The following is a 26,803-nucleotide window of genomic DNA, read 5'->3' on the forward strand; positions in this document are numbered from 1 at the left end:
CTTTTTTCTGATTAGTTAGTTCACCTTTGTCTTATTAAGCATCCTCACATGTCTGCTCCTCGTCAGCAACCCTACTTTAGTTGGAGCCTGTTTAGTTTGCCTTTGTCCAGTATTGATTGTACATCCGTACGTGTGTCTTCTGCCTGTTCGTGGAATTACCCTTTCTCTTGTGGAATTATTAAAGATTATTGAACTTATCTCCTTCGTCTTCATGTTGTTTTGGACCACGTATTGTGACAGAATACCGGACTGGCAAACAGTTTAGCGACATCTTACCCCCATGTTTGTTTTTTGTTTTGAACGTTTTTCTTTGTTTTATTATGAATGACCCTGCTGTCTTCGTCACATTCAACATATTTGAAGTCTAAACTAGTACATTTTTGCCTAAAAACTACATTCCGTGACACAGAAACAGTATTATTTATAAAATTATAGTAGATTTGGGCATCCGCCATGGCTCGCTATGAGAAATACCACAAGCAGAGTAATACAAACACTAGAATATCACTAGAATATCACACTCCTCTCAGCCAATCAGATTTGAGGACCACAAAGAACTGTTGTATAATAGAACTTATTGAAATACTAGGTTATATAATTTAATTTCTCTAAAATGTAAACATTTTTTATGACTGAAAGATCAAGGGATGTGTTTGTTGCCATATTTTCAGAATGACTCAAAGGATATAGGCTTCTTGATTAGGCATTTTAGCTGGGTCGTACTAGTGAACATTGCCCAGATGGTCAACAGCCTCTCGAGCCTGTGCTTGTGAAGCAATTTAATAAGGGAAATGACATGTATCAGATATCTTTTAATGAGCAAAGGAAACATGGATCAACTTGGCACTGTCCTTTCCCTTGACAGTTTGTCTTTTCTCTCATGAAAATCAGCATGGATGTTTTTGCATGTGTGGGTGAGTGTGTGTTCCTAGCAGCTTGTCCAAAGGTTCTCGCTGCCTTCTTTTCAATTTCGTTCAGTGTTCAATTTTTTTTTTTTCTTGCAACATGCTTGTATTTATTCCATCTTTTGTAGAGAGGAACTTAGCTGTCCTTCATGTGCTTTTTTTTTTATGATTATCCCCCTGCTGTCATCAGCTCAGGGTTACAGATGTCGCTCAGGCTTTTGGACCATTTTCTCCATGCCTTATCGCTCTCTCTCTCTCTCTCTCTCGCCCTCCCACAGTCTCTCTCTTTCATTTGAAGAGCAGACCTTATCCATTTCAGACATCTTATTTTCTCAAGGGAAAGACATTGTCCTCTGCCCCATACCTAACCAAACTCATGTCTGTCTCTTATCAGTTACCTTTCTTTCACCCAAGGTTATCACAATGCATCAAAACCCCCAGGTTTGCTTTTCTCATTCTTTTTCAAAAAAAAGATAAAATTTTTCACGGATCTTCAGCTGCTCAAAATTGCAACATTTTATCCTTCACCCCAAAAAAAAAAAACACAGTGTGAAAAAAACAGATAACACCCAGCGAGACGTTTTCTATAAATCTGAAAGAATTTTTCCCATCTGTCTGCATGAGCATGAGAAACTAAAAGTGACACTGATTGGATAGCAGTTGAGCATGCGGGGTCATTTGTGTCTTCATGCTGTTCAGATGCATCTGTGCAGGGCAGAGCTCAATCTCTCTGCAGTCGCTTTTATCATGTCTGCCTTCTCACTGCTGTAAAGGGACATTGTGTGATCTTACACTGTTTACTGCCTTTATAAATGCTCATCTGCAAGTTTCTACTTAATGACACCACTCTGTTGAGCCATTGAATGTACCTTTTAGCTTCAAAGCCACCTCACGACTTTCTGCAACGTCATCAGTTGTTTTGCTTCCATTTATAACACTTGTTTTTCACTAATCATAGCGTTTTCCTTCTGTGTGGAACAGAACAGTAAAAACCCCATTCATTTACTCTATAGAGGAACTTATTCTCAATAATAACTTATAAACCTTTCAGAACATACCTTCTGTGAGTTAAAAGGCTTTTATTCGATGGTTACATTTTTGGATGGATACATTTTTGTTAAACCCATCAGTCTGCATTATTTCAACTTATTTTTTTAATAATGTTTACCACATTAATTCATACATTTGTACATTACTCATTATTCTGCTCTTAATCTACTTAAATATTTGAATACAATCAATATCAAAGCTGTTAAGTCAGGGGTGTCAAACTCAGTTCCTGGAGGGCCGCAGCCCTGCAGAGTTTTGTTCCAACCTTGCTCCAACACACATACTATGCAGTTTTCAATTAAGCCTAAAGGACTTGATTAGTCGGATCAGGTGTGTTTAATTGACACCCCTGCACTGGAATCGACAAGACCTGTTTAACAGAATACGGAAGTCTGTTGCGCATATTATGTATAATTTTAAAAATAATACTGTTTTTGTGTCACGGAATGTAGTTTTAAGAGTTTTTAGACTTTAAACGTGCATTTTTTTAATAAAAATCTATTTGAAAAGTTGCTTCAACGTTTTCGAAAATGTGAGCTCCAGGGCGTCAGTGGTCGTCAGTGCTCATGATCCCGCCGAAAGCAGCTTTACCTCGGCCAGATCTGGAATTCGCTGCTAGCTCTGATTGTCTCTATAGTGGTTAAACATGAGATAGAATTTATTTTGGCTAAATCTAGCTAGCAGTGTTTGATCTCATTAATCTGTTATTTATTCCAGAGCAAATAGTTTTGCCTGAGGGCAAAATATAAAAAAGTTACATTTGTAACTTCAGTGCTGTATTTCGCCTCAGTGACTGAATTGCAACTTTTATGATGGCTGTTGTTGTTTAAATATTATTCAATAAATAATATTTTATGTAAAAAATAATAGTAGTAATTAATAATAGTCTTTAATATTGAGAAACAGTATGTTTGTGATGGTGATTTTAGATACATTGTTCCACCATTAGATGGCGACAAGAGTCAGCAGTAAAGACTTTTATACTGAAAGAGACTGAAACACTGTTGTAAACAAGGAAGTTATGTTTATTTTTCAGCAACAGCTTGTAAGACGCAGCCAATAAATGCACTGAGCAGTGCTGTCATTGAAAATCATCCTTAAAAGATGAAAGGATAGTTGTAATGATAGTACAACTTTGATATTGCTTGATGACAGGGAGATATCACTTTCCTCAGCGGACATTCAAACTAATGTTTTATTGTGTACATGAAATGGCGCTGAAGAATGAATGCTGTATCAGATGCAGGTAATCACGCTCACTCAGCCCATCTATCCCTAATAATACTCTACTCCATATAATACACTGCTTTTAATACTGTATGAATAAGCTTTTAATGAAGCAACTCAAAGTTCCTTTGTTACTAGTTCTGAGTGAAGTTTTCGAATTAGTAACAGAGGCTTGAGCTGAGCTGTAGGCCTACATCTTGTTTTGCAACAACACCACCCCTAGACGATAACAACGTAACAGTAACAATGACTGTACACTACTCCTTACATTATTCACTTCTTCAATGCTCAATATTCAGTGCTTTGTACTACACATTTCCTCCCAGTGACATGAGGAAGCAGCACATGAAACATTTTACTTTCAGTTTAGACATTGTTGATCACAGGTCACTTCTTTCGCTCATACGCAAGACTGCCGACAGCCAAAAGATCACAGGAATTATTAACGGCTGCGAAAAACTCGTCTAAAAAAGTTAAAAGAGAGTGAAATCATGTGCATGACAACCACACACACAGGGAGTCTCACATTTAGAGGTCACGCTCCTCACCATGTCCCCCTGGTCCCTCTTCCTCTCAGACTTATTTTATTTCAAACAGTTATTTCCCTCACTTTCTCAAGGAACGGAGTTGAAGGTCACGTCTCTAAAGGCTTAAGCCCGTTTGAAAGAGGACGTGCATGACGTTTGTGGGTGAAGGTATGTGCGCAGACGTCTGTGTCTGAGGGAAAGAGGTCTCACACTCAGTAATCACACCTCTGGTGTAATCCGTGTTCTTCAGGCCTCACTACAAAACAGATTTACCAGATTTATACAACCATCCTCGTGTGTACAAGTGAAAAGGTTACAAAGAGGTCATGCGCTTCTTTGTTTTATGTCCAAAAGCTGACATTGAGCAAGGTCACTTGTGACCGAAACGTTTGTTGATTCTCCACTAAAATTTTTTATCCAGTTTCATTTTTATGGCATGCAGGAATTTTTAGACATTTCTTGCCATGTGGTTATGGTCACAAAGGTCACAAAATGGATTCCTACTCCACTCAAAGTGGATTCTGTTTTTAAAATTCTAAAGTGTTTTGATGCTGGCCAACTGACGATGTGAAATTCCACAATAGTGCACAGCATGTTCATCTAGAACCCATTTTCCTCAATAAAAAACCATTATCGGCATGGTGAAAGCTAAAAGGGTTAACACCAATGGTAAACAGAACAATTCACTAATTCAAAACAAGCAGATGAATCACATGATTTCCCATAACTGAAGCTGCGCTGTCTCCAAAATAAATCCAGTACATACCACTGAGGTTAGCATTTCATGGAAGACGAATGTTATCAGAGTAACAACCTAAATTTACCTCACACAAACATTTTGTGTGATTTCAGGAGACTTGAAGATTGATGCATCATACTGAAGCTTCGTTTGTTTGTTCTGAAAGCATTTGATTTGACATCCAAAGCTTAATTTGCACGAGAAACACATGATTATGACTCATACAGCTGAAGCTTGCTTATGAAACAACAGACTGTGGCATTGATTGTATTTATGAGTTTGTTTCATTCCTTTCATTCATTTAAATAACTTGGAAAGCTATTTTAAAAAAAAGAAAAAAGCATAGAAAATAAAAACAATGTTCATTAAGAATCATTTTCAGAACTAGATACAAAATTAATTGATCACAGTATTTTGGTAAGTGCAATTCATTTGCTTTATCCAGTGTGAAATCATCAACATACAGTTGAGGTCAAAAGTTTACATCCCCCTTTCAGAATCATTAAAAATGTTAACTATTTTACCAAAATAAGAGGGATCATACAAAATGCATGTTATTGTTTATTTAATACTGACCTAGATAAGATATAATATGTTTACATATAGTCCACAAGAGAAAATAATAGTTGAATTTATAAAAATGACCCGGTTCAAAAGTTTACATACCCTTAATTCTTAATACTATGTTCTTGAATTGAATTTTCTTTTTTTTAGTAATAGTTGTTCATGAGTCCCTTGTTAGTCCTGTTCTTCAGAAAAATTCTTCAGATCCCACAAATTCTTTGGTTTTCCAGCATTTTTGTGCATTTGAACCCTTCCCAACAATGACTGTATGATTTGAAATCCATGTTTTCACAGTGAGGAAGCCTGAGGAACTCACATGCAACTATTACAGAAGGTTCAAACGCTCACTGATGCTCCCGACGGAAAAACCATGCATTAAGAGCCGGGGGGTGAAAACTTTTGAACAGAATGAAAATGTGTACATTTTTCTTTTTTTTTGCCTAAATATCATATTTTTTTCATTTAGTACTGCCCTTCAGAGGCTACAGAAGATAGTTACATGTTTCCCAGAAAACAAAATAAGTTATATTTACCCTATTCAAATTCAATTTCAAAAGGTTTTCACCCCCCGGCTCTTAATGCATCATGTTTCCTTCTGGAGCATCAGTGAGTATTTGAACCTTCTGTAGTAGTTGCATATGAGTCCCTCAGTTGTCCTGTGTGAAAACATGGATCTCAAAAATCATACAGTCATTGTTGGAAAGGGTCCAAATACACAAAAAGATAATAGAAAACCAGAGAATTTGTGGGACCTGAAGGATTTTTCTGAAGACTCATGAACAACTATCACTAAGCAACAAAACAGTAGTGGATCATTAACAACTCAGTATTAAGAATCAAGTGTATGTAAACTTTTGAACCGGGTCATTTTTTATAAATTCAGCTATTATTTTCTCTTGTAGACTATATGTGAACGTCTTTTATGTGAACAATCTTATTCAGGTCAGTACTAAATAAACAATAACATGCATTTTTTATGATCCCTCTTATTTCGGCAAAATAACATTTTTAATGATTCTGAAAGGGGGAGGTAAACGTTTGACCTCAACTGTAAAGCCACAGTCCAACACAAAGCTAGAATAAAATGCAAAAGTCGTTTGGGCTATTTTTATGATATTTTCATGGTGATTGAGTCCTTTTTGAAGCTTTAACGCCTCAATCCCTATTCATCGTAATGAAAAGAGCGACCAGTGCTATTCTTCAAAACGTCTCCTTTTGTGTTTCCCAAAAAAGAGCTGTTTGAACTGGTGAGTAAATGATGATGAAATCTTCATTTTTCAGAGAACTAAACCTTTAAAGAATCACTGTCTTGGTAAGAATCATTTCTTTGGCAACACGCTCAAATAGACCACCATAAATACTTTCAATAATGTGAGAAAAGCAGCAGACATGGGCAAAATATGCACATGGCTCTCTGTTTTAAAAATACCGTTATTAGCAGCTTGACTACAGCAGATAATAACAGCAGTAATATAGTGCACATATACATAGTGTGAACATGTTTCTAACACATTTTTATAGCATGGCATAGCACGGCGCTTGGAATTCAGAGCTGGTATCTTCTTGTCTGCATCTTTGCCAAACAGGTCACAAAGTGCAAGGCAGTTGGAGAACAGAAAAATAAGGCTGTGATGAAAGAAAAATAAAAGATAAACAAAACCAACAAACTTTTGAGCCAACGGCGAGACAGACTTCAGATGGGCTTTCAGAGCCATCATCATGTCGTAATGGAACTTGCAAACACCAGGCAGAGAAAGACAGGAACAACAACCTTACAGTTAGAGAGGTGGTGATACAACAATACAACAGGGAGAGTGAGTGAAAAAGATAGAGGGGATAGAAGAAGATGAAAAGAATGGAGTCTGATTCGCTTCAGTGGAGATGTATACATTGCTTTCACGTTACCCAAGAAAAGCAATCTGGGGGTGTGAGAGTGTGTTTGGTCACCATACCTGAAAGGACAATGCAGGACACAAAATAATACAGAGTATGTGCACACATAAGATGAAATGCTCTCGATACAAAGTAAAAAAAAAAAACATCACCAGAAGGTACAAAAAAATTGGACCATCATTCTGACAGCATCCGTTCACTGCAGAGAATCCATTAGTGAGCAACCGATGTAATGCTAAATTTCTTTAACTCTGTTTGACTGAAGAAACATATTTATATCTTGGATGACCTGCAGGATGAGTCATTGTTTTTTTTTATAAAATAAAACTGAAGTATGTGATTTTTGAAAGACTCTAGAGTCTGTAAACAACACCCAACATTGGTAATTGAGGCTGATCAGGATGTTTAAAGAAATCCCACAGTTCTCAGGGAAATCAGTTTACAATTGCTTACTTAAGCCCTATGCGAACAGGATTAGTTTTACAAGGGTAGATGGGGTAATGTAATTTTATCACAGGATGTCTGTAATATTAATGGCCAGTTTGCACGGGATAAGAAATCTCAGTAAAACTACCAGAAGTGGAAGAAATTCTGTTAAGAATAGGGACTTACCTAAAGCTAACAGGAGTTTTGTGCCTCTAACAAGTGCTTACAACCTTCTTTTTGATCTGAATGGTATGTGTCGTATGTGGAAACACTTTAGGTTTGCCACAGACTTGTCCCACCACCTAGAACGTAATTAAATGCTTTGTTGAGTACCTCCATACTTGAAAAAACTTGGAAAATTATGTGTATTTGCACAGGATTAGCATTACCTGAGGCAATTTTTCTGTACCCTTTTTACAGAAGGTACAGTTCACCGTAATTTTTACTGACATTGTCCATAATGATTACTGAGATGGCACATTCAGACAGTACTATAATCACTGAGAAGCTCAGGTGATAATTATTTTATCCCACCTCTCCATGTGAAACTGAGCCTGTCCAAATAGGGCTTTATAGTTGTTTTTACATATTATGGTAGTGTAATTTTAATGTCAATATAATCACACACTTTACCTTTAAATATGCTCTAAATTCTAATTAATATCACATAGCAAGGGTCTTGTTTTTCCGGAAACCACAAATGCACTAATATTTAGATATTTAGACCGTGTGATATTGCTTTTATACAAGTTCAATAAAAGAATCTGTGGTTTGAACAAATCAGTTGAGTGGATGATTCAATGAAGAAGACAATTGTTTTGTTCATGATTGAATCAGCGTGTTGAATGAATTGGTTAAATAATGAGTTAGTGATTAATTCATGAAGGGAATCTCTTGTTGCCACCTACTAGGGTTATATTGTAACCTGCAATGAAATTGCCCACTACACAGACACAGTCCGTTTCAGCCATGGAATAAAAATGTAATAAATGTAACTTTAAAGGGATAGTTCACCTAAAAATGAAAATTGTGTCATTAATTACTCACCCTCATGTCATTCCAAACCGATAAGACCTTCGTTCATTATCAGGACACAAATCAAGCAACACAACTACCACGTTTAGGCACAGAAAGGCAGTAAGGACATTGTTAAAATAATCCATCATTTCAGATTTCATCAAAAATATCTTAATTTGTGTTCTGATGATGAACAAAGGTCTTACGAGTTTGGAACGACATGGGGGTGAGTACTTAATGACAGAATTAATGACATCTCTTTAAATCTCACAATTCTGACTTTTTCAATTGCAATTCTAAGGTTATTTTCTTGTCTAAAACACACAATTCTAATAAGAAAAGTCAAATAATAATAATAATAATAAATGCGACTTTTTATCTCACAGTTTAAGTGGAACTAACTAACGATTAGCTAACTATGGTCTCACTGAACTCTTTTGTTAATGATGGCCATAGTTGCTGTTGGGAAACGCACCCCAGAGCGGTACAAAATTTCCCAGTGCTGTTGGACTGTATCAGATTTTGGAACGACTCTCATCCAATCAAATCTGCAGACCAGAACTAGCTGTTGGATAATAGTGTTCATAGAACTGTGCTTCCTTAGGCAACAATGAACTTATTAAAACTTGCTCTCCTCACATGCACAGTGTTTTCATCATTATAAGAGACATAATTACATTTAAGACTAGAATGCATAGCTCTTTTATTATTTCACTGATAGTGCTCTTTAAGGCTTTTCACTGCCTACCCTCTTAGTTAAATCAGGACATCAGACTCCCTTCAGAATGAACTTAGCTCTAGTTATACAGATCCCCAAAGCCTAACCCACTCGATTTCTGAAATATACATTTGCAATAGCAATAAAATATGACGTCTGTACTAAGAGACCTCTAAAATAAGATCCTTAGAGGGGGCCAGAGCTCTCAGCTTATCGCTATTAAACTATCATGAGTGTGATTGACAGATACTTAACTCCACTTAACCTGGCCTACTAACTACCCTTCTGCTCTGTTTAAGAGACATTGAAATGCACCTCAGTTTTACAAGAAGATTGGACTGAGTTTTAAAAGGTCGGTTAAAATACGCCTTTCTTCACACGGCATAAAACATTACACAAATCTATCTCAAAGGCTTATGGGAGTCGTCTCAAAGCACCTTGAGATACATATCGGAAGCGTATGCAAATTGACCCGACTTACCACGAAGCATGTCAGAGTTCTGATGTGTGCATTAAAGACTGTAAAACGGGCTGAACCTCTCTGCGTCGTTAATGTAAATCACACCATTAACCAGATGACTACATAGGCTGCGGAGAGCTGATGGAATGGAGTGTAAATCACCAGCGACTGTAACTCTCCGTTCTTCTTTTGGTGTCTCACTTTCGCTCTCTCTTTCCAAAGTGCCACTTGAAAAAGGTAGTTAATGAAAGCGCTTCACATTGCACTGCCTCTAAAAGTTTATCCTTTCCATTCACCTCCAGTTGAGCTGCCTCATTACTGAAAAATGTTTCACTTGCCCTTTTCTAACTCTTAAATTCAATATATAAAATAACAGCCTTGTATGAGATTGAACCATTTCCCTTTTCCTCTGCCTGGCACGTGACCTTTAAGGAGAAAAATGACAAAAAAATTTACTTCTCTTTCACTCATAACACAAACAGGCTGTCTTTACAGTTTCCAGACCTGAATTTTTTTTGGATGCTACTAAATGCTACTCATCTCTGGGACTCACCAGAGTCCCTCCTTTCTGACCACTAATGCAACAACCAATCAAATATTATATTATATAAATTTAATATAATATTCAGTATAGTTATATTTAACCATGTCTCTATCCTTCTACCACATTGCCATTTCAAAAGACTTTCCACTCTTCACAACTGCAATATCCTGAAAATAATCAGCCAAACTACAAAATACAGTAAATTAAACATGCAACTACTTCCAGAAACAATGTATTGTTAGTACCTCTGTGTGATAGAACAGAATATCTAATTTTCTATTTTCTTCTTGGCCATTATGTTTTGCAATCTTGGCTGATGCAGCTCTCCATTATAGACACAGCTTAGGCTGATTTAGCCGAAATCATCTTCTACAAAATGTTGCAAAATGTTCATTTTGTTTGCTGCTTTCATGCTATTACTGAACCCAGAATAGACCTCTATTGTGCATGTGTGCACTCTGTTCCCATTAGAGAATAATACCAGTGGAGCGGTTAATGAAGGATTTGATAAATTCAATCAGTTTATATTGTTCCATACACAAAACCTGGAGCTTTATGGCTGAGCTTACCAATCACCAGACTAGCTCAAATATGATTTCAATCAAGCCAGCTTTTTAAAAAGTAATAAATGTATGTCTATCACCATCAACAAAAAAAAAAAAAGTAAAAACTGAACAAGTGGAAGGTGAATTAAATTGATTAATAAATTAATCAATGTTGCCACCTGCTGGTCGTCTTTATGAATATTTTTTTCTAGACTGCCTGCAATAGTTCTCCCGCTTGCTAGATTGCAAAACTCTCCTTAAATTAATGAATATATATTTAGCAAATATAAACCAACATTAACAGTGTTTGTTAATGACTTATTTGAAAAGGTTGTGCGTATCTGAAAAGAAAACTGTGTGTTTATTAACTTTTAAACCTATATTACCTCCAACTCACACGGCTACACAGTTCACCCTGGTGAAAAACCAGCATATGCTGGTAGGTATGTTTTGATGTTGGTTTAAGATGGTCCTTAGCTGGTTTATGCTGGTCCTTAGCTGGTTTATGCTGGTCCTTTGCTGGTTTTTGCTGGTTTATGCTGGTCATGCTGCTGGTCATGTTTGCAGCATCAAAACACACCTACCAGCATATGCTGTTTTTTTCACCAGGCCACTGATGTAATTTTAATAACATTTATGCTATTTTCCAGAATCTAAATCATATTAAAACCAGAGTCAAGTAATTGAGGTTAAAATATATAGGTTCTGAAAGGTAAGTACAGGCCAATAAATACTGTGGTGATGATACGCCTGATACCGTGCCTTCCAAGCTTTTATAGAGAATATCAGAAACTTCCTGATCAGAAACTATCATTTTAGTGAAATGACGTCACTAGTGACGGTAGATTGCAGTGCCTCGAGAAAGGGTTTACTTTTGGCGGAATCGAGCCACAGACAGTGAAAAAATATTGTTTTCAAACTTCTTCTCCACTGTCTTCTGTCTAGTCTGTCGCCCTCTTGTATCCAGTCTAAATAACTTCATAATTTACAAATAGTAAGTTACAAAAATGTAAATTATGAAACAACTCTGAGCATAAAAACTAAAAAAAGAATTTATTTATTTATTTATTTTACATGTTTACTCTGTAAGTTTATATGTTAATATATCAAGCGTCTTTTAAACATTTAGCACACATTTTAGCTGTCACACACTCCTGAATTTTTTTTTCCTGCACCTATTTGAAACGAACAGCAGGTTTCCCTAGCGTTCACTTTCAGAACCTAAATTTACAGATAATTTACTCACCCCGTTGACATCCAAGAGGTTCATGTCTCTCTTTGTTCAGTCGTAAAGAATTATGCTTCTTGAGGAAACTTTTCAGGAATGTTCTCCATAGTGGACTTCTATGGTGCTCGTGAGTTTGAACTTCCAAAATGTTGTTTATATGCAGCTTCAAAGACCTCTAAATGATCCCAGCTGAGGAAGAAGTTTCTTATCTAGCGAAAGATCGGTTGTTTTGTAAAGAAATTTACAATTTATATACTTTTTAACCTCAGAACACTAGGTCGATACTTCTGCAGCGATGTAGGACAATTTTGAAGTTGGAGAAGAAAATGAGATGGGAGTATTTCAACCTACCCTAACTGTATTGACCCAAATTACACGCATGCACATCACAGAGTTAGACAAGACGAGCATTTGAGGTTAAAAAGTATATAAATTGTTCATTTTTTTAGAAAATAAACTTTCATTTAGCTAGATTAGACCCTTCTTCCTCGACTGGGATCATTTAGAGCCTTTTAAGACTCATTTAAACTGCATTTTGGACTTTCAAACTCATGGGCACCATAGAAGTCCACTATATAGAGAACATTCCTGAAATGTTTTCCTCAAGAAAAAAAATTTCTTTACTTCTGAAGAAAGAAAGACATGAACATCTTGGATGACAAAAGTGGTGAAATTATCTGTAATATTTTTGTTCTGGTAGTGAACTACTCCTTTAAATACTCTGGTCAGCTCAAGAATAATTTATGCAGTTTTATATGATTTATTTTTAAAAAGAATTAGCAGTTTCAAATCTGTCACTGTATTGTTCAACTGGTCGAGGTTAATATGGGATTCAGGAAGTAATTAATAATAAGTAATACAATACTTTTTAAACACAGTAATTAATCTAACTGCATTGTTGAAGATGTAATTAGTAATGAATTACTTATTTAGAGTAACTTTTCCAACCCTCAACGTTAAAAAAATAATTAAAAGGCTAAAAAAAAAAATGTAATTGACTGCATATTATAAGCTTTTTGATTTCAGACAGAAAAAAAATATTAGCATTTCGTGTCATTTATTTATTTATTTATTTATCATCTGTGAATTCATATTTTTTGACTTTGCTAAATTAATAAAAGAGTAATAAGATAAAATTGCTTTTGTTTCTTTAGCCACCAAATTCACACAGCAGGTATTTCCAAAGTATCCGAAAGTGTAGATACATAAGTTTAAAAAATCCAAAATACGTTGTTAAAATGATAATAATAATAATTTGAAACAGACATCTATAATTTTGTTTACTGTAAGTAAATAAAAATATTAACCAGATTTTTCCAAACGATTTACATCATCTGCAAAGTAAACTCTCCCACAATTAACAAGGCTCAGTTTCTTTTTGTAACTCGTAGGCATGCCATCCAATCACAACGCGCTGTCTAAATCACGTGTTGCCGGTTCACTGACGCAAAACTTCCGCGACTCCTACTGATCCTTATCCTACATGTGAATGTCGTCGCCGCTGTTATAAAAGCTGATTTTATAAGGTAAGAAAGCAGTTTTTGGTTTATCGGTGGTAACAGCGCGGTCCTGTTCAGTTTCGCTTAAGCATGTTTATTTAACTGCATCAGTGTTTACTGGGTTGCTGAAAAATCTTGCTGATAATGTTGACAGTTTCATAAGCCTTTTGCGGCGCCTGCCCAAATCGGCAAGGTCAGAATAGACTTTAACACATGATAGACAGCCAGGTAATTCAGACATCTGACAGATCTTTATATGATGATTAGATTCAGTATATTCGGAGAAAACAACAGCACTATTAAAATAATTTAAGTAAAAAAAAAATTCTATTTGCTAAATTCTATTTTAAATGCTTAATTAAAGGCAACACCACCATAGAAATATATATATATATAAATATCGATGTCTGACTGGTGCTATTTTTATATAAGCTCAGCTAATTTTTTTCACAACTAAAACTTATATGTGCTGTCTGGTTGATTCTTAGGTGCTCGGGTGAGATGCGGGTGCAAATGTTTTGACTGGTTGTTAAATACAGGAAGTCCCCTTTTCAAAATGACCACCAGGCTGCTGTGTAGATGGGCGCGGTTGTTTCCTCGCTGCCCCCAGGCTGCCACAGCCTCAGCCCGGCTACAGAACTTCACAGTCCACCAGACAGAACCAGTGTGCCTGACATCCCTGTCGTGGATCCGACCCTCTGCTAGACACCTCTGTCAGGGCAATGAACTGGCTAGAATGGAGGAGACAGCATTGCCATATGATCAAACACCACTAGTCCGACTTGTTGAAAAGGCATCCACCCCAGAGGAAGTGCTTCAGTTGTGGGCAGAGCAAGGCGGATCTGCCAGCGATGCTGCCAGGTGTCTAGTCCAGCTGAACCTGCGGGTCACGGAGAAGGGTGGCGAAGAAATCCTGCAGGATCCTCGCTTCGAGAGCATGCTGGAGACTGTGAACTCTCAGGTAACCAAGATTGACTTGAATGTCCACTTGTCACAGATTTTGAGACAGTGTAAGATTATCTTTGTTTTTGTTCTTTCACAGGTGTCCTCAGTGTGGAATGGATCTCTGGTGGGTCTTCTACGTGCTCTCACGATGTTGGGTCTCCCTTCTGATGCCCCTCTACTCCGCTCCATCCAGAATGAAGTGCTCTGGAGGATCCGGCGCTTCACCTACCGTCACTTGGCGTACCTGGTGGACTGGGTGGCCTTTCAGCGGCGACAAGGGTGGGATTTTAATGCTTGACAAAGCTTGATTCCTAATCACAGTCATTATTACCGCATGATAATTTAAAATTGAATATTTTAGAAATTGCTAGTCAGGAAAATTATGAACTAGATGATTATAGGGGTGAAAAATACAGAAAAAGTAGTAATATTGTGAAATATTATTACAATTTAAAATAATGGTTTCCTGTTTTAATATTTTTTTAAATATAATTTATTCCTGTGATGCAAAGCTGAATTTTCATAAGCCATTACTCCAGTCTTTAGTGTCACATGATCCTTGAGAAATCATTCTAATATGCTGATTTATTACTTTTATTATCAATATTGAAAACAGTTGTGCTGCTTAATATTTTTTGGAACCTGTTCTTTTTTTCAGGATTCTTTGATGAATTAAAAGTTAAGAAGAACAGCATTTATTCAAAATAGAAATATTTTCTAACAATATATGTCATGTCTTTGCTATCACTTTTTATCAATTTAGCACATCCTTTGTGAATAAAATTATTATTTCATTAAAAAGAAAAAAAGAGAGAGAATAAAAATGTATTGACCACAAACTTTTAAATGGTAGTTTATATTATTACAAAGATTTTTATTTTAAATAAATGCTGTTATTTAAACTTTTTATTTATTAAAGAATCCTAAAAAATGTATCACAGATTCCAACAAAATATTAAACAGCACAACTGTTTTTAACGTTGATAATAAATCAGCATATTAGAATGATTTCTGAAGGATTATGTGACACTGAAGACCTGGAGTAATGATGCTGAAAATTCAGCTTTGCATCACAGGAATATATTACATTTTAAAATATATTCACATAGAAAACAGTTATTTTACACGGAATAATATTTCACAATATTACTCTTTTGGAGTTTTGATTAAAATAAATGCAGCTTTAATGAGCATCAGTCTAATTATACATAACTTTGTGAAGACTAACTGAATTAAAAAAATATATATATTTCCCTGTCTTATTTTATATATTTTTGAATTTATTTGATTTGACTTAATTCTGCTCTGTAATACATTACATTACTGGGATCTTTCATATATTTTTGCAGAAATTAACACTTTTATTCAGGCAGGATGCATTAAATTGGTCAAAAGTGACAGTAAAGACTTTATATTGGGAAAAAAAAAAAATCAAATAAATGATTTTCCTTTGAACTTTCTGTTCTCAAAGAATCCAAGAAATAGGTGTCATGGTTTCACAAAAATGTTGAGCAGCCACTACTGTTTTCAATATTGATGATTAAGAAGCATTTGAAAATTCAGCTTTGCCATCACAAGAATACAGTAAATTACTTTTTAAAATATATTAAAACAGAAAACTGTTATTGTTAAATTGTTATGATTTTCACAGCATTACTGTTTTTAAATCCATCCAATAAATGCAACCTTGCTAAGCAATAGAAAGTTCCTTAAAAAAAATATTATCAACCCCAGACTTTTAAATAGTTGTATGCGTCTGCTTTGAATTAACTGATATGAATAAATACATACATCAGTCAAGACCTGCCCAACTCAATTCGAGCAGCCGAGTCCTTAAAGGAACAGCTAAAAACACATCTCTTCCATCTTTATTTGACCTTCTAACTCTAACACTCTCTATTCTTAATCTATTCTTGCACAGTAATTATGTAAAGTACTTGTATAGTCTGTCTTAGGTCATGTGTATAGTCAACTGTTTATAGTATATGTATAGTTAGATTACCACCTCAGAAAGTTAGCTATGTATAGGTTATTTGAACATCAGGGCTGATCGAGGTGCTCGACAAGATTTTTGCTCCGATTCTCGGGAGGGGAAAAATCAGGGCAAAATCAGGCTAAAATCCTGTAGTGTGAGCCTGGCTTAAAAGAGAACTCCACTTCCAGAACAACAGTTTACAAATAATGTACTCACCCCCTTGTCATCCACAATGTTCATGTCTTTCTTTCTTCAGTCGTAAAGAAATCATGTTTTTTTGAGGAAAACATTTCAGCATTCTTCCCCATATAATGGACTTCAATGGTGCCCTGATTTTGAACTTCCAAAATACAGTTTAAATGCGGCTTCAAACGTTTCAAAATGCGGTTGTAAATGATCCCAGCCGAGGAAGAAGGTTCTTATCTAGTGAAACGATCGCTTATTTTCATAAAAATAGTACAATTTATATACTTTTTAATGCCAAACGCTCATCTTGTCTTACTCTGCCTGGACTGTTTTTGTTCCGGTTCATGACAGTTAGGGTATGTCGAAAAACTCCCATCTCATGTTCTCTCTCAACTTCAAAATCGTCCTATACCGCTGTGTTACCTTTTTTATTAAGGGTGTTGATCTTCTTTGCATGTTCACTTTGCAAAGACTGGGTCGGTGCTTCTGCAATGATGTAGGATGATTTTGAAATTATTTTTGAAACTGAGGAAGAAAAGTTTTTCGACATACCCTAACTGTCTTGAACCAGAAAACACAGAGTTCAAGGACTGCAAGGCAAGATGAGCATTTGAGAATAAAAAGTATTTAAATTGTATTTTTTTTTAATGTAAATAACCGATCGTTTCGCTAGATAAGACCCTTCTTCCTCGGCTGGAATCATTTACAACCGCATTTGGGATCGTTTGAAGCCGCATTTAAACTGCATTTTGAAAGTTCAAAATCAGGGCACTATAGCAGTCCATTATATGGAGAAAAATGCTGAAATGTTTTCCTCAAAAAATATAATTTCTTTACAACTGAAGAAAGAAAGACATGAACATCTTGGATGACAAGAGGGTGAGTAAATTATTTGTAAATTGTTGTTCTGGAAGTGGACTTCTCCTTTAACACTAGCTTGGTCTATTCTTTTTCTATTCTATCTGTTTTCTTTTTATTATATAATTAAAAACTGAGACTTGTCATAGCACTTGCATATCGTTGCTCTTTTGTTGATTTTGATGGTTTCCATTGTCTTCATTTGTAAGTTAATTGAATAAAAGCGTCTGCTAAGTGACTAAATGTAAATGTAAAAGCTTCTTAAGTTCTTGATACTGTAGTTGGTCTAGTAAGTAGCTGGTCTATTCTTATAATGTTTCTGTTTCTGGTGAGATAGGTATGAAAACGAAGCACTTACCGCAGCTCTGCTGAAACAACTGGAGCTGCGCTGGACAGAGCTGTGTGACAGTCGTACCGTCAGCATTCTCATGGGCCGTGCTATGCTTTTCACCCCATCTCTCATGGACAAACTGGAGGACAAAGTGAGCGCATACACACAAACACCTTTAGCCAGCTAGCCAACCAAACATTTGAACACACTTTTGAAATTGCATTAGGCTGTATTAGACTTGACTGTCAAACACTGGACTCTATCTTATGCTTTCCAGGCTCTGGAGTTGGCAGAGAGCTTCAGCGCAGAGGATATCCGGAGGGTGGCATTTGCACTCGCCTCTCAGAACAGACGGGCCGTTCCTTTGTTACGTGCTCTCTCATACCACCTGAACCAGAAACCTTCTTTTGAACTAAAAACACCATTGCTGCTTGACATTGCATACGCTTATGGTCAGTGAGAATTTTTTTTTTTTTAATTAACCTCATTAAACACCATTTTGCCTAGGCTTGTATAAAAAATTCTAAAAATCTAATTGTGTTCTAAATAAAAGGTAAGCTGAATTTTCATCAGACACAAGTGCTTCAGAGAATAGCGGCGGAGCTATTGCCTAGGTTATCAGAACTGAGTTCCCTCGATGTCACCCGCTGTGCCAAGTCTCTAGCCTTTCTCAAGTGGCTTCACTTGCCTCTGTTTGAAGGCTTTGCTCAGGTTGGAATTATTTTTAATCAAATCAACACTACCCATTATAGTTTCTTTGAAGGTAACCTTTCATTTAGTTTGATTTTAATCATCTTTCCTTCACCAGTCTCCATCTACATGTTTCTTTTTCCCTCTGTGTTGTTTTTTTAGCACTATGTGAGTAATAGTGGAAACTACAGCACTATGCAGGTGTGTAATCTAATCATATCTTTCGCCAAACTCAACTTCCAACTCGGCAAAGGAGAGGAGTTTTACCAAAAGGTAACCAATAAGAGTGGTAATATTGTGGTGTTATTATCCTTGATTAACTGCAGTGAAGGGTGTTTATGTATGTGCTTGTATGAATTATGTTTTATTGTGTGGCTACAGGTACACAAAGCTTTGGAAGGTTCCTTTCAGAATTTAGAGCCTTTTCTGAAGACCGATGTAGTCTGGTCGCTGTGTGTGCTGAACCAGGCCAATCCTGATTACATATCCTCTGTTACGAAATATGACTTCCAGAAGAAACTTACAGGTGCGTAGGAATGAATGTGCTAAAAATATTCAGAAAAGGCTGTACTCTTCATTTTGGGAAAACTGCTGATTTCACATTTCTTATGTCCTACTGAGATTAAAGGAGAAGTTCACTTCCAGAACAAAAATGTACAGATAATTTACTCACCCCCTTTGTCATCTAAGATGTTCATGTCTTTCTTTCTCCAGTCGTAAAGAAATTATGTTTTTGAGGCAAACATTTTAGGATTTTTCTCCATATAGTGGACTTCAATGGTGCCCACGTGTCTGAACTTCCAATTTTTTGTTTTTTTTTCAAAAAAAAAAATGACAATGTATATGCTTTTTAACCTTAAATCCTCATCTTGTCTAGCTCTGTGTGAACTCTGTGCATTCCGGCTCAATACATATAGGGTATGTCGAAAAACTCCCATCTCATTTTCTCCTCCAACTTCAAAATCGTCATACATCGCTGCAGAAGTATTGACCCAGTGTTTACAAAGTGAACACGCAAGAAGGGTCAAACATCTTTTACAAAAAAAGGTAAAACAAAAAATGAGATGGGAGTTTCTCAACATACCCTTAATGTATCGAACCAGAATGCACAGAGTTCACGCAGAGCTAGAATAGACGAGCATTTGAGGTTAAAAGGTACATAAATTGTCAGGTTTTTTTTTTGGAAAATAAATGATCGTTTCATTAGATAAGACCCTTCCTCCTCAGCTGGAATCATTTAGAACCCTTTGAATCTGCATTTACACTGCATTTTGGAAGTTGAAACTCACAGGCACCATAGAAGTCCACTATTTTTTTTTTTTTTCCCAAAAAACATAATTTCTTCATGACTTAAGAAAGAAAGACATTAACATTTTGGATGACAAGGGGGTGAGTAAATTATCTGTAAATTTTTGTTCTGGAAATGAACTTCTCCTTTAATATCAATTGCTGTTCTTATCTGAAACACATGGTGGCAGTATAGCCTAATTGTCCAGTATCTGTTTTTACTTTCACCAGGCAGATCTAACATACCCTACCCTTGGTTTGTGGCAAATAAGTTTTTTTAATTATAATTATTATTTTATTCAGCAAGAACACATTTACATTTTTACACTGTAATTTCTATTTCAAAGAATTCAGAGAAAGCAAAGATTCTTGGTGTTCATAAAAATATTAAGCAAGCGCAATTAACAATTAATTAACAATAATAAGAATAATAAATATTTCCTCAGCACCAAATCAGCATATTAGAATGATTACTGAAGGATTATGTGACACTGACGACTGGATTGATGATGCTGAATATTCAGCTTTGCCATCCCAGGAATAAATTTTATTAAAATGTATAAAAATAGAATTTATTATAATAATATTTCACAATATTAACTGTATTTTGATTAAATAAATGCAGATTTGGTGAGTGTGAGGCACTTCAGTGAAGAACTTTAAGTAACAAATGAAATGTTAATCCAAAATGAAATACCGTCATTATTTATTCACCCTCATGTTGACTTATCTTGTATGCTGTTATTTTTTAAATGGAATAAACAAGCATGAATGTCAATTACCATACACTTCTTTTTCATGCAAGGACAGTTCATAGTGACCAAGGCTGTCAATCTGTGCACAATAGTCAGTCTGCAGTCGTCATGATAAAGTTTTTCTGACCTATCCAACAGGTGGCATTGTGGATAGGACTGAGAGCTATCGGCTGAAACTGCTGCATATCTCTGCCTTTGCTCAGCTGGAGCCTTTAGGAATCACTGTTCAATCCCCTGCTGTGCTGCTGCCAGCTTCCCAGGGTAAAGTGGAGGTCAGCACCCCTCTGCAGAGCAGCCTACACACAGCCCTTCAAAGCCTGACCAACGGAAGGACGCAAGCCCTCCGCACAGCCGTCAAAACTGTATACGGCTGGACGATAGGTGAGTAGTAACTGTGAATACCAGAACGATACCAGGACCCTCGATCATGAATGCTTAAGCAGTAGTCTAACAGAACTGCCTGCTAATTTGTAATTATGCTGATTGTTTTTACCACAGATGGAGAGATTGTGGTAGATTCAGAAAATAAACCTATTGATTTGGAGAAATTGAAAGCCCCTCATTTACCTGGAGGTGGTGGACGTGATGCCTTACCTGCAGGGGCACGGAGGTGAGTGTTAAAGTGAATGCCTTGTCTTAAGCTCACATATGAAGGTGATTTCTAAATTTGTCAGTTGTGTTTGTCTATTTGCAGAATAGCATTTGTGGCTTGGGAGTTTCCTAACTTTTGCCTTAGAAGCAAGGATCTTCTGGGCCGCTTTGCCATGCAGAAACGCCACCTACAGCTGGCTGGATTTATAGTGGTGGAGGTGAGACACAGTGAAATACAAGGATAGGAGATGAAAACACATCTCTGTTAATATTAAAAGTTCACCCATAAATAAAAATTCTGAAAATTAATTACTCACCCGCGTGCTGTTCCAAACCCGTAAGACCTTCATTCATCTTTGGAACAGAAATTAAGATATTTATGATGAAATCCAAGAGCATTCTGACCCTCTGTAGACTGCAACATAACTGAAATGTTCCAAGGTCCAGAAAGGTAGTCCATGTGACATCTGTGGTTAATTTTACAAAGCTACGAGAATACTTTTTGTGGGGAGAAAAAAAAAAAAAAAATTATAACAACTTAATTCAAAATTAATTAATCTTAATGCATTTCTGGGCCTGGGAAGTGGGAACATTTAAGTTACACTGCTTGTTTATGCAGCTTTCTGATTTTATTGAAAATATCTTAAAGGAGAAGTACACTTCCAAAACAAAGATTCACATATAATTTACTCACCCCCCTTGTCATCCAAGATGTTCATGTCTTTCTTTCTTCAGTTGTAAAGAAATTACATTTTTTGAGGAAAACATTTCGGGGCACCATATTAAATCCAGTTAATTTCTTTACGACTAAAGAAAGAAAGACATGAACATCTTGGATGACAAGGAGGTGAGTACATTATCTGTAAATCTTTGTTTTGGAAGTGGACTTCTCCTTTAATTTGTGTTTTGAAGATGAACGAAGGTCTTATGGGGTTGGAATGACATGAGGGTAATTAATGACAGAATTTTAATTTTTGGGTGAACTATTCCTTTAAGTATAAAAGCCCATTCTCAGGAAGAACATGTCATCTGCACTTTAAATGTTTAAGCTCTCTTCTACTGCCATCACTACTGATGTTTCTCCGACAACATACACAACAAGCAGCTTCTTCTTTGGCTTTTACCTTATATTTTGAGTTGCACCAGCAATATTCCTGTGGACACTGCCTACTGGTGGTCTACATGGCTACAATTTTTGCTCAGATTTTGTTGTTTTAAATTTCACCAAAATCAGATTTCCAATGTGAACAGGTCATGGTTCTAAACCGACTCGCATGCGCAAAAAGACAAGACGAACAGGGTTGCCATGTTTTCACAACAAAATCAGCCCAATTGCTTCTTAAAACTAGTTAAAAACTAGCCCAATCGCATTCTCTGGGAGAAAACAATCTGCGCCAACAGTGGAAAAAGTAGCCCAATTCCATGGGAAAACTGTGGACTTGGCAACACTTGCACAAGGCGCCATCATACAGAAGTAAACAAGGAGGACATAACGTAAGCGATTATGCTTTTAGTGTGATCTGCTGCAGAAGCCAGCTAGTTATGTGTGGGCAATGTGAAAAAATAAAGGCATGTGACAGAAGAGTTTTGAAACTTTATGATACAAGCCCTCATGTTTTGCTTGTATAGTGTTGTCACTGTAATACTTTAGTTCACTGTAGTTCTTTAGCAACCTTTGGCAACTATCTTGATAACTTTGTCTATGTAAAATCTTTGAAGTGACTCCCATGCTGCAGAATCGTGATGAATGTTGATCTCGTGCAGTCATGCCCAAACTTTGTCCTGGAGAGTTTAGCTCCAACCCCAATTAGACACAATTGAACCAGCTAATCAAGCTCTTACTAGGCATACTACAAACTTCCTGACAGGTGTGTTGAGGCAAGTTGGAGCTAAACTCTGCTGGGCACCCCTGATCTAGAGTGACGTAAAAGTGAAAATAAATTCTGATACTGTTCAGACTGCGGTTGCATTGCAAAACATCTGTATTGGATTTAGTACCACATATGGACGTGGCACAAATCAAAATTGAATAGATCAGATTCCATGTGGATTGTGCTATTCACACTCCGGATCAAAAAATTTATTTTTGGGCCACATTTGCTGAGTAAACGTAGCCCATGTGTAACTACACGTTGACACAGACAACAGCGCAGAAGTATAAATGAAAACCAGTGCATGGCCTACAGCATAGATCTGATGCAAAAGTATAAATCAGCCTTTAATAAGCTGAAAAAAATTGTTCTGAATGTGATTACAGTGCTATCTTGACTTTGTTTCATAGAATCAAGGTCTGTTTACACAAACTGTAACTATATTGACGTCCACATCAACGCACAATAACATTCTCTTTATTATAAGCATGCACTGTTTGTTGTCTGCCGCTTTAACAGTTCAAGCTCTTTGATGCTGAGTACATTCTGAATGGCTGTTAATGTTTTTATTGTTCATCGACTAAAAAGAAACCCCAACTAAACGTGATTTTTAACAATAGTGTTCACCTGTGTCTTTATATAGTTGTGGTGACTTCTTTATTCTGATAGAATTAGAACAACTCGCAGCCTTGGAATTATAAGGTTCTATCTGCCATTTTTTTGTCAAAATTGAGTTATTCACATATTCTTATCACATATAAACTTATTTACATGATGTGATGTTTCTTTTGTAAGCTGTGTACATTTTGGGCCTTTTTTTTTTTCAAAAACAAAAAGGGTTCCATCTACAGACGTCTATGGAAAGCAAAAAATTTGAAGCTCAATATCTCAAAAAGGCTCAGAATGCAGATAGAACCTTATAATTCCAAGGCGGTGAATTATTAAAGGAGAAGTCCACTTCCAAAACAAAGATTCACATATAATGTACTCACCCCATTGCCATCCAAGATTTTCATGTCTTTCTTTCTTTAGTCGTTTTTTGAGGAAAACATTTCACCATTAAACTGCTATGGTGCCCCGATTTTTAACTTCCAAAATGTTTAAATGGGGCTTCAAACGATCCCAAATGCGGTTGTAAACGATCCCAGCCGAGAAAAAAAGGTCTTATCTAGTGTAACGATCAGTGATTTTCATAAAAATAATACAATTTATATACTTTTTAATGTCTTGTCTCACTCTGCCTAAACTGTTTTTGTTCCGGGTCATGACAGTTAGGGTATGTTGAAAAACTCCCATCTCATGTTCTCCCTCAACTTCAAAATCATCCTGTATCGCTGTTTTACCTTTTTTGTTAAGGGAGTTTGATCTTCTTCGCATGTTTACTTAGCAAAAACCGGGTCGGTACTTCTGCAGCGATGTAGAATGATTTTGAAATGATTTTTGAAGTTGAGGGAGAAAATACGATTGGAGTTTTTTGACATACCCTAACTGTCTTGAGGCAGAATACACAGAGTTCAACAAGAGCAAGGCAAGACGAGTGTTTGAGAATAAAAAGTATTTAAATTGTATTTGGTTTATGAAAATAACCGATCGTTTCACTAGATAAAACCCTTCTTCCTCGGCTGGGATCATTTACAACCGCATTGGGATCGTTTGAGGTTGCCTTTTGGAAGTTCAAAATCGGGGCACCATATCAGTCCATTATATGAAGAAAAATGCTGAAATGTATGTTTTCCTCAAAAAACAATTTCTTTACGACTGAAGAAAGACATGAACATCTTGGATGACAATGGGGTGAGTACATTATATGTGAATCTTTGTTTTGGAAGCGGACTTCTCCTTTAAAACATTATTTGTATTATACTTATACTTGCTACAAAACAGCCCTTTAGAACGATTATTAAAACTTTATAGTTAACATTATAGTTATTGTAACAGGTAAATGAGTTTTAATGATCTGCAAGGTCAGCAGTGTTTACAACAGTCAGCTGATTTTGTAAGCATGCTGTAATTAGCCATTAGGGGTTAGATGGTCAGTATTAGCTGTACATCATTTAATGATAGTCTTCAGTGTCACAATACACTTCTTATTTGACATGCTCTCCTTATTATAATACCTGTGTAGTTAGCCTGATTAGCTCTATTCCTATTGTCACAGCTATTACATGGCAGGCAGTCCCCCCTGGCTTTGGGTTATAAATAGCGGCAGTAAAGACAGAACTGTGGAAAAGGACTCAGGCTCTGTCTGCAGCATGTAGGCCAATCCTGTTAGCCCTCGGCCTCCTGGGGTACAGTTAGATAGAGTTGGCTGGACTCGTCTTGACTTCCAACTGAGCACATGGATGACATAATGCTCTTTCCATTTGATGCGCTAGCTGACAACAGCCATGTTAATGCGCCAGAGTTCATAACACTTCTCCATCTTCTACAACTGATTTTGCGATCACATTACTCTAATTTTGGCAAAATTTCAAAAAATTTAAGTCACTTTGAAACCAAACAGCTTATTGTTTGCCAATGCAGCAAATCCAAGGTTTGGAATCATTCTGGAACTGTTCTGGAAATTTCAGATTCCATGGATTGCTATTGAAATGATTCAAAAAAACAGTAAATGTTGACCAGACTTTCTTAAACACACTGATGTGTCACAATCTCACTTCATATGTGTTCTCCTACAGGTGCCGTACTTTGAATGGCTGGAGCTGAAGTCCGACTGGCAGAAAGTGGCTTACTTGAAAGACAAATTAGGGAAGGCAGTGGCTGAGGACATGGCTAAATGAGCCATCAAGCCTGTCAGTAATGTTAAATGCCTTTGACACAAGCTGCTCATAGACATCAACGGCCTCAGACAATAACATGACTTACAGGTGAGGGAATGACAGATATTGAGTTCTACACAAACAATTAGAGACTGTTGCAGCATCCTCAAGTACCACGATCCACCCGAACATCAGAGTGGAAATCAAATGCGTCTGGGAGCTCTGATCAATCTCTGCATGAACAGAAAGCAGAGCCTCCAGGAATCAGCAGATGCTCGGAAGCAACAGAGTCGTGTATCCGCTGCCTTCCCAAAAAAGAAACTCGGAGCCAAAGAGCTAGGCATATGTTGTGAAATAAAAGCGTGACTGATCTGAAGGGCATAAGCAATGTTTACCACAGGGGGAAAACAACTACATTATCAGAGCTTTGTGTTAATTGTCCACGTCCTTACAAACAACTGGACGTTCAACACTCTCTCCTTCCACTTATAATAAATACATACACCGTCTGTTTTTGATGCAGTTGCCTAGACAACACATGGAGCTTTCCTTGTTGCCAAGGAGACAGTTGTTGGGTTGGAAATATTTATGGTAAAAGGGACTGAGAGTTTAGTACTTAAGGATACTTTCATTACACTTACAAAGCACCACTCTATTGGTGTGAATTAAAAAAAAGAAGTAAAATAACTATACTTGCCTCACCTGATATCTGTACATTTGCAAATATGCTTGTGATTTAATGAAATATGCGTAAAACAAGGGCAGTATGTAAGAATACATATTGGATTTTAATAAATATTTTCCTTTAAATATTTATTTTGGAATGGTCATCATCATTGAATTCTGGTATGTTTAGACCTGTTTACTGAAGTTACATTCTCTCTTACGAAGAATAGACTTTCCAGCTGAAATCTTGAAAGATTTTGAGCACAGAATGGATTTTCTTCACTTAAGACTTTCATCTCTGTTTCCACTGCGTGTTATTAATATAAACTAATCTCGTATTTTCATCAGAGGGCATATGGTGACTCATTGCTGTATTTTGCTGAATGTGGTTTGCTAATGTTGGCTGTCTGTCTGCAGTCATGCTGTGATGTTCTATATCTCAGTATTTTGTGTAACATAGAACGCTGATGAAATGTGAAACTGGTGTTAATTTATTTTTCTATCAGTTGCTATGACTTAAGACTTAATAAACAGACACTGAGCTATG

The 26,803-nt window shown here is 36.5% G+C and overlaps 1 protein-coding gene across 1 annotated transcript; it reads left to right on the forward strand.

Moving 5' to 3' along the window:
* Positions 1-13,265: 13,265 nt before the first annotated feature.
* tbrg4 (transforming growth factor beta regulator 4) lies at positions 13,266-26,803 on the forward strand. The gene is made up of 12 exons (XM_051132298.1): positions 13,266-13,369; positions 13,831-14,303; positions 14,385-14,566; positions 17,644-17,788; positions 17,915-18,089; positions 18,191-18,348; positions 18,490-18,600; positions 18,709-18,853; positions 20,508-20,750; positions 20,868-20,979; positions 21,064-21,178; positions 25,510-26,803. The coding sequence occupies exons 2-12, from the start codon at positions 13,899-13,901 to the stop codon at positions 25,609-25,611; spliced, it is 1,893 nt and encodes a 630-aa protein (XP_050988255.1). The 5' UTR covers positions 13,266-13,369; positions 13,831-13,898; the 3' UTR covers positions 25,612-26,803.

Source organism: Labeo rohita, chromosome 16, assembly GCF_022985175.1.
Source record: "Labeo rohita strain BAU-BD-2019 chromosome 16, IGBB_LRoh.1.0, whole genome shotgun sequence".
Lineage (NCBI taxonomy): Eukaryota > Metazoa > Chordata > Actinopteri > Cypriniformes > Cyprinidae > Labeo > Labeo rohita.

Coding starts and splice junctions, on each gene's coding strand:
- tbrg4 (XM_051132298.1), top strand. CDS start 13,899: ATGACCACCAGGCTGCTGTGTAGATGGGCGCGGTTGTTTCCTCGCTGC. Junction 14,567..17,643: donor GCCTTTCAGCGGCGACAAGG/GTGGGATTTTAA, acceptor CTGGTGAGATAG/GTATGAAAACGAAGCACTTA. Junction 18,601..18,708: donor GAGAGGAGTTTTACCAAAAG/GTAACCAATAAG, acceptor GTGTGGCTACAG/GTACACAAAGCTTTGGAAGG.